General features: G+C 55.6%; 1 protein-coding gene across 1 annotated transcript in view; it reads right to left on the bottom strand.

The window, feature by feature from the left end:
* LOC137326805 (Intraflagellar transport protein 43 homolog) overlaps nucleotides 1-19,857 on the bottom strand; it is a 100,376-nt gene that overhangs the window by 7,831 nt on the left and 72,688 nt on the right. The window contains exons 5-6 of the mRNA XM_067992198.1: nucleotides 18,398-18,444; nucleotides 11,304-11,376 (exon numbers count right to left, since the gene is read on the bottom strand). Coding sequence (XP_067848299.1) covers nucleotides 11,304-11,376; nucleotides 18,398-18,444 — 120 coding nt within the window. The remainder of the gene's footprint in view (nucleotides 1-11,303; nucleotides 11,377-18,397; nucleotides 18,445-19,857) is intronic.

Below are 19,857 nucleotides of genomic sequence, written 5' to 3'. Positions count from 1 at the left end.
ACTAATCCCACCCCATCCCCCCTCGATCAAACACTAATCCCACCCCATCCCCCCCTCGATCGATCACTAATCCCACCCCATCCCCCCCTCGATCGATCACTAATCCCACCCCATCCCCCTCGATCGAACACTAATCCCACCCCATCCCCCCCTCGATCAAACTCTAATCCCACCCCATCCCCCCCTCGATCAAACACTAATCCCACCTCATCCCCCCCTCGATCGAACACTAATCCCACCCCCCTCGATCGAACACTAATCCCATCCCATCCCCCCCTCGATCAAACACTAATCCCACCCCATCCCCCCTCGATCAAACACTAATCCCACCCCATCCCCCCTCGATCGATCACTAATCCCACCCCATCCCCCCCTCGATCAAACACTAATCCCACCTCATCCCCCCCTCGATCGAACACTAATCCCACCCCCCTCGATCGAACACTAATCCCATCCCATCCCCCCCTCGATCGATCACTAATCCCACCCCATCCCCCCTCGATCAAACACTAATCCCATCCCATCCCCCCTCGATCGAACACTAATCCCATCCCATCCCCCCTCGATCGAACACTAATCCCACCCCATCCCCCCTCGATCGATCACTAATCCCACCCCATCCCCCCCTCGATCGATCACTAATCCCACCCCATCCCCCCCTCGATCGAACACTAATCCCACCCCATCCCCCCTCGATCGATCACTAATCCCACCCCATCCCCCCCTCGATCGAACACTAATCCCACCCCATCCCCCCCTCGATCGAACACTAATCCCACCTCATCCCCCCCTCGATCAAACACTAATCCCACCTCATCCCCCCCTCGATCAAACACTAATCCCACCTCATCCCCCCCTCGATCGAACACGAATCCCACCCCATCCCCCCTCGATCGAACACTAATCCCATCCCATCCCCCCTCGATCGAACACTAATCCCACCCCATCCCCCCTCGATCGAACACTAATCCCATCCCATCCCCCCCTCGATCGAACACTAATCCCACCCCATCCCCCCCTCGATCGATCACTAATCCCACCCCATCCCCCCTCGATCGATCACTAATCCCACCCCATCCCCCCCTCGATCGAACACTAATCCCACCCCATCCCCCCCTCGATCGAACACTAATCCCACCTCATCCCCCCCTCGATCGAACACTAATCCCACCCCATCCCCCCCTCGATCGATCACTAATCCCACCTCATCCCCCCCTCGATCGAACACTAATCCCACCCCATCCCCCCCTCGATCGAACACTAATCCCACCCCATCCCCCCTCGATCGAACACAAATCCCACCCCATCCCCCCCTCGATCGATCACTAATCCCACCCCATCCCCCCCTCGATCGATCACTAATCCCACCCCATCCCCCCCTCGATCGAACACTAATCCCACCCCATCCCCCCCTCGATCGAACACTAATCCCACCCCATCCCCCCCTCGATCGATCACTAATCCCACCCCATCCCCCCCTCGATCGATCACTAATCCCACCTCATCCCCCCCTCGATCGAACACTAATCCCACCCCATCCCCCCCTCGATCGATCACTAATCCCACCCCATCCCCCCCTCGATCGATCACTAATCCCACCTCATCCCCCCCTCGATCGAACACTAATCCCACCCCATCCCCCCCTCGATCGAACACTAATCCCACCCCATCCCCCCCTCGATCAAACACTAATCCCACCTCATCCCCCCCTCGATCGAACACTAATCCCACCCCATCCCCCCTCGATCGATCACTAATCCCACCCCATCCCCCCTCGATCAAACACTAATCCCACCCCATCCCCCCCTCGATCGATCACTAATCCCACCCCATCCCCCCCTCGATCGATCACTAATCCCACCCCATCCCCCCTCGATCGATCACTAATCCCACCCCATCCCCCCCTCGATCAAACACTAATCCCACCTCATCCCCCCCTCGATCGATCACTAATCCCACCCCATCCCCCTCGATCGAACACTAATCCCACCCCATCCCCCCCTCGATCAAACTCTAATCCCACCCCATCCCCCCCTCGATCAAACACTAATCCCACCCCCCTCGATCGAACACTAATCCCACCCCATCCCCCCCTCGATCAAACTCTAATCCCACCCCATCCCCCCCTCGATCAAACACTAATCCCACCCCATCCCCCCTCGATCGAACACTAATCCCATCCCATCCCCCCTCGATCGAACACTAATCCCACCCCATCCCCCCTCGATCGATCACTAATCCCACCCCATCCCCCCCTCGATCGAACACTAATCCCACCTCATCCCCCCCTCGATCAAACACTAATCCCACCTCATCCCCCCCTCGATCGAACACGAATCCCACCCCATCCCCCCTCGATCGAACACTAATCCCACCTCATCCCCCCCTCGATCAAACACTAATCCCACCCCATCCCCCCTCGATCGAACACTAATCCCACCCCATCCCCCCTCGATCGAACACTAATCCCATCCCATCCCCCCCTCGATCGAACACTAATCCCACCCCATCCCCCCCTCGATCGATCACTAATCCCACCCCATCCCCCCTCGATCGATCACTAATCCCACCCCATCCCCCCTCGATCGATCACTAATCCCACCCCATCCCCCCTCGATCGATCACTAATCCCACCCCATCCCCCCCTCGATCGATCACTAATCCCACCCCATCCCCCCTCGATCGAACACTAATCCCACCCCATCCCCCCTCGATCGATCACTAATCCCACCCCATCCCCCCCTCGATCGATCACTAATCCCACCTCATCCCCCCCTCGATCGATCACTAATCCCACCCCATCACCCCCTCGATCGATCACTAATCCCACCCCATCCCCCCCTCGATCGATCACTAATCCCACCTCATCCCCCCCTCGATCGAACACTAATCCCACCTCATCCCCCCCTCGATCGATCACTAATCCCACCTCATCCCCCCCTCGATCGATCACTAATCCCACCTCATCCCCCCCTCGATCGAACACTAATCCCACCTCATCCCCCCCTCGATCGATCACTAATCCCACCTCATCCCCCCCTCGATCGATCACTAATCCCACCTCATCCCCCCCTCGATCGATCACTAATCCCACCTCATCCCCCCCTCGATCGAACACTAATCCCACCTCATCCCCCCCTCGATCGATCACTAATCCCACCTCATCCCCCCCTCGATCGATCACTAATCCCACCCCATCCCCCCCTCGATCGATCACTAATCCCACCTCATCCCCCCCTCGATCGAACACTAATCCCACCTCATCCCCCCCTCGATCGATCACTAATCCCACCTCATCCCCCCCTCGATCGATCACTAATCCCACCTCATCCCCCCCTCGATCGAACACTAATCCCACCTCATCCCCCCCTCGATCGATCACTAATCCCACCCCATCCCCCCCTCGATCGATCACTAATCCCACCACATCCCCCCCTCGATCGATCACTAATCCCACCTCATCCCCCCCTCGATCGAACACTAATCCCACCCCATCCCCCCCTCGATCGATCACTAATCCCACCACATCCCCCCTCGATCGATCACTAATCCCACCCCATCCCCCCTCGATCGATCACTAATCCCACCCCATCCCCCCCTCGATCAAACACTAATCCCACCTCATCCCCCCCTCGATCGAACACTAATCCCATCCCATCCCCCCCTCGATCAAACACTAATCCCATCCCATCCCCCCCTCGATCGAACACTAATCCCACCACATCCCCCCCTCGATCGATCACTAATCCCACCTCATCCCCCCCTCGATCGAACACTAATCCCATCCCATCCCCCCCTCGATCAAACACTAATCCCATCCCATCCCCCCCTCGATCGAACACTAATCCCATCCCATCCCCCCCTCGATCAAACACTAATCCCACCCCATCCCCCCCTCGATCGAACACTAATCCCACCCCATCCCCCCCTCGATCAAACACGAATCCCATCCCATCCCCCCTCGATCGAACACTAATCCCACCCCATCCCCCCTCGATCGAACACTAATCCCATCCCATCCCCCCCTCGATCGAACACTAATCCCACCCCATCCCCCCCTCGATCGATCACTAATCCCACCCCATCCCCCCTCGATCGATCACTAATCCCACCCCATCCCCCCTCGATCGATCACTAATCCCACCCCATCCCCCCTCGATCGATCACTAATCCCACCCCATCCCCCCCTCGATCGATCACTAATCCCACCTCATCCCCCCCTCGATCGAACACTAATCCCACCTCATCCCCCCCTCGATCGATCACTAATCCCACCTCATCCCCCCCTCGATCGATCACTAATCCCACCTCATCCCCCCCTCGATCGAACACTAATCCCACCTCATCCCCCCCTCGATCGATCACTAATCCCACCTCATCCCCCCCTCGATCGATCACTAATCCCACCTCATCCCCCCCTCGATCGATCACTAATCCCACCTCATCCCCCCCTCGATCGAACACTAATCCCACCTCATCCCCCCCTCGATCGATCACTAATCCCACCTCATCCCCCCCTCGATCGATCACTAATCCCACCCCATCCCCCCCTCGATCGATCACTAATCCCACCTCATCCCCCCCTCGATCGAACACTAATCCCACCTCATCCCCCCCTCGATCGATCACTAATCCCACCTCATCCCCCCCTCGATCGATCACTAATCCCACCTCATCCCCCCCTCGATCGAACACTAATCCCACCTCATCCCCCCCTCGATCGATCACTAATCCCACCCCATCCCCCCCTCGATCGATCACTAATCCCACCACATCCCCCCCTCGATCGATCACTAATCCCACCTCATCCCCCCCTCGATCGAACACTAATCCCACCCCATCCCACCCTCGATCGATCACTAATCCCACCACATCCCCCCTCGATCGATCACTAATCCCACCCCATCCCCCCTCGATCGATCACTAATCCCACCCCATCCCCCCCTCGATCAAACACTAATCCCACCTCATCCCCCCCTCGATCGAACACTAATCCCATCCCATCCCCCCCTCGATCAAACACTAATCCCATCCCATCCCCCCCTCGATCGAACACTAATCCCACCACATCCCCCCCTCGATCGATCACTAATCCCACCTCATCCCCCCCTCGATCGAACACTAATCCCATCCCATCCCCCCCTCGATCGATCACTAATCCCACCCCATCCCCCCCTCGATCGATCACTAATCCCACCCCATCCCCCCCTCGATCAAACACTAATCCCATCCCATCCCCCCCTCGATCGAACACTAATCCCATCCCATCCCCCCCTCGATCAAACACTAATCCCACCCCATCCCCCCCTCGATCGAACACTAATCCCACCCCATCCCCCCCTCGATCAAACACTAATCCCACCCCATCCCCCCTCGATCGAACACTAATCCCATCCCATCCCCCCTCGATCAAACACTAATCCCACCCCATCCCCCCCTCGATTAAACACTAATCCCACCCCATCCCCCCCTCGATTAAACACTAATCCCACCTCATCCCCCCCTCGATCAAACACTAATCCCACCTCATCCCCCCCTCGATCGATCACTAATCCCACCCCATCCCCCCCTCGATCGATCACTAATCCCACCACATCCCCCCCTCGATCAAACACTAATCCCACCCCATCCCCCCCTCGATCGATCACTAATCCCACCACATCCCCCCCTCGATCAAACACTAATCCCACCTCATCCCCCCCTCGATCGAACACTAATCCCATCCCATCCCCCCCTCGATCGATCACTAATCCCACCCCATCCCCCCCTCGATCGATCACTAATCCCACCCCATCCCCCCCTCGATCAAACACTAATCCCACCCCATCCCCCCTCGATCGATCACTAATCCCACCTCATCCCCCCCTCGATCAAACACTAATCCCACCCCATCCCCCCCTCGATCGATCACTAATCCCACCACATCCCCCCCTCGATCGATCACTAATCCCACCACATCCCCCCCTCGATCAAACACTAATCCCACCTCATCCCCCCCTCGATCGAACACTAATCCCATCCCATCCCCCCTCGATCAAACACTAATCCCACCCCATCCCCCCCTCGATCGAACACTAATCCCACCCCATCCCCCCCTCGATCGAACACTAATCCCACCCCATCCCCCCCTCGATCGATCACTAATCCCACCCCATCCCCCCTCGATCGATCACTAATCCCACCCCATCCCCCCTCGATCGATCACTAATCCCACCCCATCCCCCCTCGATCGATCACTAATCCCACCCCATCCCCCCCTCGATCGATCACTAATCCCACCCCATCCCCCCCTCGATCGAACACTAATCCCACCCCATCCCCCCTCGATCGATCACTAATCCCACCTCATCCCCCCCTCGATCGAACACTAATCCCACCCCATCCCCCCCTCGATCGATCACTAATCCCACCCCATCCCCCCCTCGATCGATCACTAATCCCACCTCATCCCCCCCTCGATCGAACACTAATCCCACCTCATCCCCCCCTCGATCGATCACTAATCCCACCTCATCCCCCCCTCGATCGATCACTAATCCCACCTCATCCCCCCCTCGATCGAACACTAATCCCACCTCATCCCCCCCTCGATCGATCACTAATCCCACCTCATCCCCCCCTCGATCGATCACTAATCCCACCCCATCCCCCCCTCGATCGATCACTAATCCCACCTCATCCCCCCCTCGATCGAACACTAATCCCACCTCATCCCCCCCTCGATCGATCACTAATCCCACCTCATCCCCCCCTCGATCGATCACTAATCCCACCCCATCCCCCCCTCGATCGATCACTAATCCCACCCCATCCCCCCCTCGATCGATCACTAATCCCACCTCATCCCCCCCTCGATCGATCACTAATCCCACCCCATCCCCCCCTCGATCGATCACTAATCCCACCCCATCCCCCCCTCGATCAAACACTAATCCCACCCCATCCCCCCCTCGATCAAACACTAATCCCACCCCATCCCCCCCTCGATCAAACACTAATCCCACCTCATCCCCCCCTCGATCGAACACTAATCCCACCCCATCCCCCCCTCGATCGATCACTAATCCCACCTCATCCCCCCCTCGATCGAACACTAATCCCACCTCATCCCCCCCTCGATCGAACACTAATCCCACCCCATCCCCCCCTCGATCGATCACTAATCCCACCTCATCCCCCCCTCGATCGAACACTAATCCCACCCCATCCCCCCCTCGATCGATCACTAATCCCACCCCATCCCCCCCTCGATCGAACACTAATCCCACCCCATCCCCCCCTCGATCGAACACTAATCCCACCCCATCCCCCCCTCGATCGAACACTAATCCCACCCCATCCCCCCCTCGATCGAACACTAATCCCACCTCATCCCCCCCTCGATCGAACACTAATCCCACCTCATCCCCCCCTCGATCGATCACTAATCCCACCTCATCCCCCCCTCGATCGATCACTAATCCCACCTCATCCCCCCCTCGATCGAACACTAATCCCACCTCATCCCCCCCTCGATCGATCACTAATCCCACCTCATCCCCCCCTCGATCGATCACTAATCCCACCCCATCCCCCCCTCGATCGATCACTAATCCCACCTCATCCCCCCCTCGATCGAACACTAATCCCACCTCATCCCCCCCTCGATCGATCACTAATCCCACCTCATCCCCCCCTCGATCGATCACTAATCCCACCCCATCCCCCCCTCGATCGATCACTAATCCCACCCCATCCCCCCCTCGATCGATCACTAATCCCACCTCATCCCCCCCTCGATCGATCACTAATCCCACCCCATCCCCCCCTCGATCGATCACTAATCCCACCCCATCCCCCCCTCGATCAAACACTAATCCCACCCCATCCCCCCCTCGATCAAACACTAATCCCACCCCATCCCCCCCTCGATCAAACACTAATCCCACCTCATCCCCCCCTCGATCGAACACTAATCCCACCCCATCCCCCCCTCGATCGAACACTAATCCCACCCCATCCCCCCCTCGATCGATCACTAATCCCACCTCATCCCCCCCTCGATCGAACACTAATCCCACCCCATCCCCCCCTCGATCGATCACTAATCCCACCCCATCCCCCCCTCGATCGAACACTAATCCCACCCCATCCCCCCCTCGATCGAACACTAATCCCACCTCATCCCCCCCTCGATCGAACACTAATCCCACCTCATCCCCCCCTCGATCGATCACTAATCCCACCTCATCCCCCCCTCGATCGATCACTAATCCCACCTCATCCCCCCCTCGATCGAACACTAATCCCACCTCATCCCCCCCTCGATCGATCACTAATCCCACCTCATCCCCCCCTCGATCGATCACTAATCCCACCCCATCCCCCCCTCGATCGATCACTAATCCCACCTCATCCCCCCCTCGATCGAACACTAATCCCACCTCATCCCCCCCTCGATCGATCACTAATCCCACCTCATCCCCCCCTCGATCGATCACTAATCCCACCCCATCCCCCCCTCGATCGATCACTAATCCCACCCCATCCCCCCCTCGATCGATCACTAATCCCACCTCATCCCCCCCTCGATCGATCACTAATCCCACCCCATCCCCCCCTCGATCGATCACTAATCCCACCCCATCCCCCCCTCGATCAAACACTAATCCCACCCCATCCCCCCCTCGATCAAACACTAATCCCACCCCATCCCCCCCTCGATCAAACACTAATCCCACCTCATCCCCCCCTCGATCGAACACTAATCCCACCCCATCCCCCCCTCGATCGATCACTAATCCCACCTCATCCCCCCCTCGATCGAACACTAATCCCACCTCATCCCCCCCTCGATCGAACACTAATCCCACCCCATCCCCCCCTCGATCGATCACTAATCCCACCTCATCCCCCCCTCGATCGAACACTAATCCCACCCCATCCCCCCCTCGATCGATCACTAATCCCACCTCATCCCCCCCTCGATCGATCACTAATCCCACCCCATCCCCCCCTCGATCGATCACTAATCCCACCTCATCCCCCCCTCGATCGATCACTAATCCCACCCCATCCCCCCCTCGATCGAACACTAATCCCACCTCATCCCCCCCTCGATCGAACACTAATCCCACCCCATCCCCCCCTCGATCGAACACTAATCCCACCCCATCCCCCCCTCGATCGAACACTAATCCCACCCCATCCCCCCCTCGATCGAACACTAATCCCACCCCATCCCCCCCTCGATCGAACACTAATCCCACCCCATCCCCCCCTCGATCGAACACTAATCCCACCCCACCCCACCCCAACCCAGCTCCAGCTCCACCCCGATCCCAACACAACTCCCACTCCCCCCCACCCCACTGCAACCCAACTCTCGCCCCATTGCAACCCCCCGCTCCATCCCGCCCCCAGCCTGCCCTAATTAGGGTCACCAACTCTAATTGGACGTATTCCTGGAGGTTTCATCACGTGACCTCCCGCCTCGAACCGCCCCGCCCTCTTGCTCCCGCCATTGGTCGCTGAACACATCCCTCCTCCACGGGAACCGCCCACCCAGCCAATCCGAACAGACTCTTCGTTACCCGATTGGTGGTTCTTGACAAAGTCAAACTGCCTTCTCCCCCCATGGTCAATATCTTTACGACCGGTGAACAAAAGTGTTCAAAGAAAGTTAAGAAAACACATTTTTTTTGTTCCTGGTTTGCTCGCAGCAGTGACCAGGAGATTCACATTTCATTCCTGGGGACTCGGGGACAATTCTCGGGGGTGGGGAGGGGAGGGGGGGGGGAGAGGCCTGGCCACCTGTCACCAGAGCCTAGTGCCCACCACACCACAGTCTTTCGACCAACACTTCACCCCACGCCCTCCCCCCCCTCCCCACTACAGGGGGTGAGCCTCAGTCCCACATCGTGTGTGTGACTGGCACAGAGTGACTGCTGGTCTGAGATACAGGCTCCTGTCGGGCTGGGCCATTCATAACCAGAAACATCACAAGGTCCAGTGCCTCGTAATCACCTCCAGCCCGAGATCATCACCAGACGACAACCACACTTCAATAATGGGACAAGAGGACGCAGGAGCCAGAGCAGCTCAGAACCCCGTCCCGCACAGTCCCGTCACACCGTGTACCGCGTACCACTCCCGATACAGGGCTCCTCCAATAACATCACACAACACAATGGGGCTTATTAAAAGGAAAAATATCCTGCAGTAAAAATGTAAACATCCAGGATCAGGAAATAACACATACCCGGGAGTGAGTTACAGGCTGGAGTCTAATCGAGGGGTTCGGGGGGTTTATATATAGAGTAACAGATACCCGGGAGTGAGTTACAGGCTGGAGTCTAATCGAGGGGTTCGGTGGGTTTATATATAGAGTAACAGATACCCGGGAGTGAGTTACAGGCTGGAGTCTAATCGAGGGGTTCGGGGGGTTTATATATAGAGTAACAGATACCCGGGAGTGAGTTACAGGCTGGAATCTAATCGAGGGGTTCGGGGGGTTTATATGTAGAATAACAGATACCTGGGAGTGAGTTACAGACTGGAATCTAATCGAGGGGTTCGGGGGGTTTATATATAGAATAACAGATACCCGGGAGTGAGTTACAGGCTGGGGTCTAATCGAGGGGTTCGGGGGGTTTATATATAGAATAACAGATACCCGGGAGTGAGTTACAGGCTGGGGTCTAATCGAGGGGTTCGGGGGGTTTATATATAGAATAACAGATACCCGGGAGTGAGTTACAGGCTGGAATCTAATCGAGGGGTTCGGGGGGTTTATATATAGAATAACAGATACCCGGGAGTGAGTTACAGGCTGGGGTCTAATCGAGGGGTTCGGGGGGTTTATATATAGAATAACAGATACCCGGGAGTGAGTTACAGGCTGGAATCTAATCGAGGGGTTCGGGGGGTTTATATATAGAATAACAGATACCCAGGAGTGAGTTACAGGCTGGAATCTAATCGAGGGGTTCGGGGGGTTTATATATAGAATAACAGATACCCGGGAGTGAGTTACAGACTGGAATCTAATCGAGGGTTTCGGGGGGTTTATATATAGAATAACAGATACCCGGGAGTGAGTTACAGACTGGAATCTAATCGAGGGGTTCGGGGGGTTTATATATAGAATAACAGATACCCGGCAGTGAGTTACAGGACTGTGTCTCTCTCGGTGTGGGTCTCAGATTCTGACTGAGTTTGTGCACAGCCCCTGACCCACAGGTTACTGAGAAGCTGTTGCCTTTGTCCGGGCTGATGTTGCCTGTTTGTGTGCGGAGTGAGCCGACTGTTGAAGAGCTGATTACCTTGGCGGAGCAGCAACCTGCATGGCGAGATCCTCCTCCTGCACCTCCTCCAGGTCTGGGATAATGGGAATATCTGGAACAGAGTGAGAGTACACAACCACTTAGTGTTTTACACAGGACAGAACACAACAGGTTGTGCACCGCACACAGGGAGCGTCACACCCAGGCACTCTCCGCGATCCCACTCTTCATCTGAGAGTCCAGACAGTGAAGGCTATTCAACTATGGGTAGCCCATTCCTATCTTCATGGTACAAGTACACTTACCATGCACGCACACATGCAGACAGACACACGTACACAGAGACACCAACAGCTGTCCCTGAGCGGGCTCCGATGCAGCATTTCCCATCCCTCATCCTAGGACACTGAAACCAATTGCCAGTCTCCTGTGTACCCTACAGACAGGAGAAACTATCCACAGACACTGAAGGGATGGCTTGACTCAGTTGGTAGCACTTTTGCCCCTTTTAGTCAGCAGGTTGAGGGTTCCAGCTCCTCTCCAGGCCCTGAGCCCATAATCTAGGTTGGCATTCAGGTGCAGCAGAGAGAGAGTGCCGCACTGTCGGAGGGTCGGTACTGAGGGAGCGCCGCACTGTCGGAGGGTCGGTACTGAGGGAGCGCCGCACTGTCGGAGGGTCAGTACTGAGGGAGTGCTGCACTGTCGGAGGGTCAGTACCGAGGGAGCGCCGCACTGTCGGAGGGTCAGTACTGAGGGAGCGCCGCGCTGTCGGAGGGTCAGTACTGAGGGAGCGCTGCACTGTCGGAGGGTCAGTACCGAGGGAGCGCTGCACTGTCGGAGGGTCAGTACCGAGGGAGCGCTGCACTGTCGGAAGGGCTGTCCTTGAGATAAGATGATAAATCGAGGAGCTCTCTGCCTGTTCTGGTGCGCGTCAATGACCCACGGAACGATTAGATCTCCCAGTGCCATCAGCAGCATTTCTCCCTCAATCAAAAGAGATTAGCGAGCCGTTCATCTCACTTGTAGGATCTTGCCATGTGCAAAATTGATGCCATGTGCTTGTGCAAATGAGTGCATGAGTGAGTGCACAAGTGACCATGTGAGTTTGTGTGAGTGATTCTGTGTGTGTGTGTGTGTGTGTGTGCGCGGGTGAGCCTGTGCGAGAGTGAGTTTGTGTGTGAGAGTGAGTCCATTTGTGAATCTGTGTGTGTGAACAAGTCAGTGAGTTTGTGAGTGAGAGTGTTTGCAAGTGAGTGAGGGAGTTTGTGAGTGACTGACTTTGAGAGTGAGTTTGAGTGAGTGATTAAGTTTGTGAGTGAGAGTGTTTGAGTGAGTGAGTGTGTGTGTGTGTGAGTTTGTGAGTGAGTGAATTTGAGTGAATTTGTGAGTGAGGTGAGTTTGTGGGTGAGTTTGGAATGAGTGAGTTTGAGAGTTGGTGAGTGAGTGAGAGATTGTGAGTGAGAGGTTGTGAGTGAGAGATTGTGAGTGAGTTTGCAAGTGAGTTTGTGTGTGAGGTGTGTGTGAGGTGAATGTGTGTGAGGTGAATGTGTGTGAGGTGTGTGTGAGGTGAATGTGTGTGAGGTAAGTGTGCGTGAGGTGAGTGTGCGTGAGGTGAGTTTGTGTGAGGAGAGTTTGTGTGAGGAGTGAGTTTGTGTGAGGAGTGAGTTTGTGAGTGACTGAATTGGTGAGTGAGTGAGTTTGTGGGTGAGTTTGAATGAGTTTGAGTGAGAGTTTGAATGAGTGAGTGAGTTTGTGAGTGAGTGAGTGAGAGAGATGGTGAGTGTGTGGAGTTTGAGTGAGTGAGTTTGAGAGTGAGTGAGTTTGAGAGTGAGTTGGTGAGCGGGTTGGCGAGCGGGTTGGCGAGCGAGTGAGCGGGTTGGTGAGCGAGTGAGCGGGTTGGTGAGCGAGTTGGCGAGCGAGTTGGCGAGCGGGTTGGCGAGCGAGTGAGCGGGTTGGTGAGCGAGTTGGCGAGCGAGTGAGCGGGTTGGCGAGCGAGTGAGCGGGTTGGTGAGCGGGTTGGCGAGCGAGTGAGCGGGTTGGCGAGCGAGTGAGCGGGTTGGCGAGCGAGTGAGCGGGTTGGCGAGCGAGTGAGCGGGTTGGCGAGCGGGTTGGCGAGCGAAGTGAGCGAGTTGGCGAGCGGGTTGGCGAGCGAGTGAGCGGGTTGGCGAGCGGGTTGGCGAGCGAGTGAGCGGGTTGGCGAGCGAGTGAGCGGGTTGGCGAGCGGGTTGGCGAGCGAGTGAGCGGGTTGGCGAGCGAGTGAGCGGGTTGGCGAGCGAGTGAGCGAGTTGGCGAGCGGGTTGGCGAGCGAGTGAGCGGGTTGGCGAGCGAGTGAGCGGGTTGGCGAGCGAGTGAGCGGGTTGGCGAGCGAGTGAGCGGGTTGGCGAGCGGGTTGGCGAGCGAGTGAGCGGGTTGGCGAGCGAGTGAGCGGGTTGGCGAGCGAGTTGGCGAGCGAGTGAGCGGGTTGGCGAGCGAGTGAGCGGGTTGGCGAGCGGGTTGGCGAGCGAGTGAGCGGGTTGGCGAGCGAGTGAGCGGGTTGGCGAGCGGGTTGGCGAGCGAGTGAGCGGGTTGGCGAGCGAGTGAGCGGGTTGGCGAGCGAGTTGGCGAGCGAGTGAGCGGGTTGGCGAGCGAGTGAGCGGGTTGGCGAGCGGGTTGGCGAGCGAGTGAGCGGGTTGGCGAGCGAGTGAGCGGGTTGGCGAGCGAGTGAGCGAGTTGGCGAGCGGGTTGGCGAGCGAGTGAGCGGGTTGGCGAGCGGGTTGGTGAGCGAGTGAGCGGGTTGGCGAGCGAGTGAGCGGGTTGGCGAGCGAGTGAGCGAGTGAGCGGGTTGGCGAGCGAGTGAGCGGGTTGGCGAGCGGGTTGGCGAGCGAGTGAGCGGGTTGGTGAGCGAGTGAGCGGGTTGGCGAGCGAGTGAGCGAGTTGGCGAGCGGGTTGGCGAGCGAGTGAGCGGGTTGGCGAGCGGGTTGGCGAGCGGGTTGGCGAGCGAGTGAGCGGGTTGGCGAGCGGGTTGGCGAGCGAGTGAGCGGGTTGGCGAGCGGGTTGGCGAGCGAGTGAGCGGGTTGGCGAGCGAGTGAGCGGGTTGGCGAGCGGGTTGTCGAGCGAGTGAGCGGGTTGGCGAGCGAGTTGGCGAGCGAGTGAGCGGGTTGGCAAGCGAGTTGGCGAGCGAGTGAGCGAGTTGGTGAGCGAGTGAGCGGGTTGGTGAGCGAGTTGGTGAGTGGAGTTTGAGTGAGTGAGTGAGTGAGTTGGAGAGTGGAGTTTGAGTGAGTGGAGTTTGAGTGAGTGGGTTGGTGAGTGAGTGGGTTGGTGAGTGAGTGAGTGAGAGTTGGTGAGTGAGTTGGTGAGTGAGTGAGTGGGTTGGTGAGTGAGTGAGTGAGTTGGTGAGTGAGTTGGTGAGTGAGTGAGTGAGTTGGTGAGTGAGTGAGTTGGTGAGTGAGTGAGTTGGTGAGTGAGTGAGTTGGTGAGTGAGTTGGTGAGTGAGTTGGTGAGTGAGTGAGTTGGTGAGTGAGTGAGTGAGTTGGTGAGTGAGTGAGTTGGTGAGTGATGAGTTGGTGAGTGAGTTGGTGAGTGAGTGAGTTGGTGAGTGAGTGAGTTTGAGTGAGTTAGTGAGTGAGTTTGAGTGAGTTTGTGAGTGAGAGAGAGAGAGTAATCCCACAGGCCATGCACTAGTAATCGATAAAAACACACTCCGACACCTGTCTGTATTTATTTTTAAATCTTTGACACTTGTTTTTTTTCACATTCTGCTTTGTTTAAGTGAAGAGACCAGAAAGCTGCAGTGTCAGATCCCATCAAACTCTTCTCCCACTCCGAGGGGGTGAGAGTAGAGGCCAGTGTTTGGTGATTGAAGCCAGAGTTAAATGGGGGAAGATTGGTCTGATTTATCTGTGTACGGGAGACAGGAGCAGGGGCTCAGTCGCTCTGCTCCTTATGCATGAGCTGCTCTGACATTCTGTCCTTCCATTTACAACCGGCCTTGTTCAGCAAATTCCCTCCCCACGGAACATGCATCACATTTATTGGCCGTGTCAGGCCAGTTTCAAAGCCCAGGGAGCCCAGCAACACAAGTGGTTTTAATTGGGCTCCTTAACTCGCTGAATGAGACACACACGTACGGAGGGAAAGCATGAAAGGACCACATCAAGCTGCTTCCCCTTTCATGGCACACACTAAGCGCCCGCTGACAGATGAGAAGTAACAGTGTTTGAAGCGACAGATTGCTTTAGAAGTGACAAGGGCTGGGAATGAATTTTACAAACAGGGGCCATAGCGTCAGAGACTTGATATGTGCGGAGTGGTGAGCAAAGTCCTCGACAGTTAATATGTGCTGAGAGAGCTGGTGACAGGTGTCACAGGGGAGGTGTGGGGGTTGGCCCAGCACTCCGAGTGGACAGTAATGGGAAATGGATTTTAGAAAATGGAAAAATCAACTGTTTATGTGGAGTAAATGTTCCGTTTTACACTAGGTTAACGGCAAGTGAGTAATCCAGTACTGATGGAGTCAATCTCCCGCTACACCGTCCCATCAAACACTCCCAGGGTCAGGTACAGGGTTAGATACAGAGTAAAGCTCCCGCTACACCGTCCCATCAAACACTCCCAGGACAGGTACAGCACGGGTTAGATACAGAGTAAAGCTCCCTCTACACTGTCCCATCAAACACTCCCAGGACAGGTACAGCACGGGTTAGATACAGAGTAAAGCTCCCTCTACACTGTCCCATCAAACACTCCCAGGGCAGGTACAGGGTTAGATACAGAATAAAGCTCCCTCTACACTGTCCCATCAAACACTCCCAGGACAGGTACAGCAGGGGTTAGATACAGAGTATAGCTCCCTCTACACTGTCCCATCAAACACTCCCAGGACAGGTACAGCACGGGTTAGATACAGAGTAAAGCTCCCTCTACACTGTCCCATCAAACACTCCCAGGGCAGGTACAGGGTTAGATACAGAATAAAGCTCCCTCGACACTGTCCCATCAAACACTCCCAGGGCAGGTACAGCAGGGGTTAGATACAGAGTAAAGCTCCCGCTACACTGTCCCATCAAACACTCCCAGGGCAGGTACAGGGTTAGATACAGAATAAAGCTCCCTCTACACTGTCCCATCAAACACTCCCAGGACAGGTACAGCACGGGTTAGATACAGAGTAAAGCTCCCTCTACACTGTCCCATCAAACACTCCCAGGACAGGTACAGCACGGGTTAGATACAGAGTAAAGCTCCCTCTACACTGTCCCATCAAACACTCCCAGGGCAGGTACAGGGTTAGATACAGAGTAAAGCTCCCTCTACACTGTCCCATCAAACACTCCCAGGGCAGGTACAGCAGGGGTTAGATACAGAGTAAAGCTCCCTCTACACTGTCCCATCAAACACTCCCGGGGCAGGTACAGCACGGGTCAGATACAGAGTAAAGCTCCCTCTACACTGTCCCATAAAACACTCCCAGGGCAGGTACAGCACAGGTTAGATACAGAGTAAAGCTCCCTCTACACTGTCCCATCAAACACTCCCAGGGCAGGTACAGGGTCAGATACAGAGTAAAGCTCCCTCTACACTGTCCCATCAAACACTCCCAGGGCAGGTACAGCACGAGTGAGATACAGAGTAAAGCTCCCTCTACACTGTCCCATCAAACACTCCCAGGGCAGGTACAGGGTCAGATACAGAGTAAAGCTCCCTCTACACTGTCCCATCAAACACTCCCAGGGCAGGTACAGGGTCAGATACAGAGTAAAGCTCCCTCTACACTGTCCCATCAAACACTCCCAGGGCAGGTACAGCACGAGTGAGATACAGAGTAAAGCTCCCTCTACACTGTCCCATCAAACACTCCCAGGGCAGGTACAGGGTTAGATACAGAGTAAAGCTCCCTCTACACTGTCCCATCAAACACTCCCAGGGCAGGTACAGCACGGGTTAGATACAGAGTAAAGCTCCCTCTACACTGTCCCATCAAACACTCCCAGGGCAGGTACAGGGTCAGATACAGAGTAAAGCTCCCTCTACACTGTCCCATCAAACACTCCCAGGGCAGGTACAGCACGGGTTAGATACAGAGTAAAGCTCCCTCTACACTGTCCCATCAAACACTCCCAGGACAGGTACAGCACGGGTTAGATACAGAGTAAAGCTCCCTCTACACTGTCCCATCAAACACTCCCAGGGCAGGTACAGCACGGGTTAGATACAGAGTAAAGCTCCCTCTACACTGTCCCATCAAACACTCCCAGGGCAGGTACAGGGTTAGATACAGAGTAAAGCTCCCTCGACACTGTCCCATCAAACACTCCCAGGGCAGGTACAGCACGGGTTAGATGCAGAGCTCCCAACCCTACTGTCCACAGGAACTCCAACCAACACAAGCCAAGGGATTGCCATTTGAAGCAAGACCGAATCACGGTGAAATCACCAGTGCATCGCGGTTATGACGGTGGATTCGGGGTGAGCACCAGCTGCGGTGCCACAGCTACGGTCTGATCTTTGCAACTTGAGCTACTGGGCCTCACCATCTTCACAACCCCCACAACATGTGGAAGCCCCAGATTCTTCAGCCCGTCCCCACCTGTATCGCGCGCTTGATCTCATCAAATCTCTTCATCACTCGAATTTAGCACTTCAGCCCAACACTTGACACAAGTGTCATCGCTCGCTCCGAAGACAGATGACTTGCGTTAGACTCGAGCCAATTTGCATCAGGTCTCGAATTCAAATCTCATTCCGACCCACTTTATGAAAAGCTCTCTTCTATTCCTTCCTTGATTGTGGCACCAACCCCTCCCCCCACAACAGCCATCGGATGGAACGAGGCAACACAGGACCGGCAGCTAAAAACAGAAAGAGAATTCCATTTCGAAACATATTGATTGATATATAGCAGGGGCTTATCAGTAAATACGCAGCAAATTAAAGTGTGGAAATGACGTGCTCTCGATCGTAATGTGTTATTTGGAGGAAACATTCAGCTCCTTTGCAACTTATTTTCCCCTGTTGACACAGAGAGAAAATTGAACAATTATATCTAACTCTGGCACTATCAGCTTTCCCAGATTGCTTTGCTAGGTTTAATAAGGGCAACTGAACCCCTGGTGCAGGCTGCAGCTCCCTGATCAACATCACATCGAGACCCTCACCTCCACCATCATCCGAGTCCTGAGGGCTCCTCGGTCTCAGCCGGCTGCTGTGGAAGAAACACAGTGAAGAGGCAGCGAGAGATTAGAATCGGACAGGGAGAGGCACCTGGGTCCTGCCTGTCTTTCAAACACAAGAGTACACGACAGAAATTAACCCCTTCAAACAACGAGAGGCTGAGCCAGGCTCCCGATGCTCTGGAGGCCATGTTGACTCTGCTGTCTCCTTTTAAGGAGGGACTGCCCATTTAATTTTAATTTAAAATGTCACCTTTGGATTTTATTTTTCTTAAGGCACTTTCTGTAGCTTTTTAAAATCCCACCAGGTCCTGTTCACAGCTGCCTGCTTCCAAACCAGTCATTCGTTACCATGACAGAGGTCAGGGCTCATCCTCAAACTTTCAGCTCCAACCTCAAAGTAACAACATCTCAAGGATTGACTGGGAGGGGTTACTGAGTGACAGTGTGAGGGAGAGGGATTAACAACAGTTGAGATACAGTCAGTAACACGGGGTGCTGGGGGAGAGGGGTCACTGAGTGACAGTTTGAGGGAGAGGGATTAACATCAGTAGAGATACAGTCAGTAACACAGGGCGCTGGGGGAGAGGGGTTACTGAGTGACAGTGTGAGGGAGAGGGATGAACATCAATAGAGATACAGTCAGTAACACAGGGCGCTGGGGGAGAGGGGTTACTGAGTGACAGTGTGAGGGAGCTCGATTAACATCAATAGAGATAGAGTCAGTAACACAGGGCACTGGGGGAGAGGGGTTACTGAGTGACAGTGTGAGGGAGAGGGATTAACATCAGCAGAGATACAGTCAGTAACACAGGGCGCTGGGGGAGAGGGGTTACTGAGTGACAGTGTGAGGGAGAGGGATTAACATCAGCAGAGATACAGTCAGTAACACAGGGCGCTGGGGGAGAGGGGTTACTGAGTGACAGTGTGAGGGAGAGGGATTAACATCAGTAGAGATTCAGTCAGTAACACAGGGCGCTGGGGGAGAGGGGTTACTGAGTGACAGTGTGAGGGAGAGGGATTAACATCAGTAGAGATACAGTCAGTAACACAGGGCGCTGGGGGAGAGGGGTTACTGAGTGACAGTGTGAGGGAGCTTGATTAACATCAATAGAGATAGAGTCAGTAACACAGGGCACTGGGGGAGAGGGGTTACTGAGTGACAGTGCGAGGGAGCGGGATTAACATCAGTAGAGATACAGTCAGTAACACAGGGCGCTGGGGGGAGAGGGGTTACTGAGTGACAGTGTGAGGGAGAGGTATTAACATCAATAGAGATACAGTCAGTAACACAGGGCGCTGGGGGAGAGGGGTTACTGAGTGACAGTGTGAGGGAGCTCGATTAACATCAATAGAGATAGAGTCAGTAACACAGGGCACTGGGGGAGAGGGGTTACTGAGTGACAGTGTGAGGGAGAGGGATAAACATCAGTAGAGATACAGTC

The sequence above is a fragment of the Heptranchias perlo genome, chromosome 10 (genome assembly GCF_035084215.1).
Source record: "Heptranchias perlo isolate sHepPer1 chromosome 10, sHepPer1.hap1, whole genome shotgun sequence".
NCBI classification, from domain to species: Eukaryota; Metazoa; Chordata; class Chondrichthyes; order Hexanchiformes; family Hexanchidae; genus Heptranchias; species Heptranchias perlo.
This window is presented reverse-complemented; position numbering and strand designations above follow the sequence as displayed.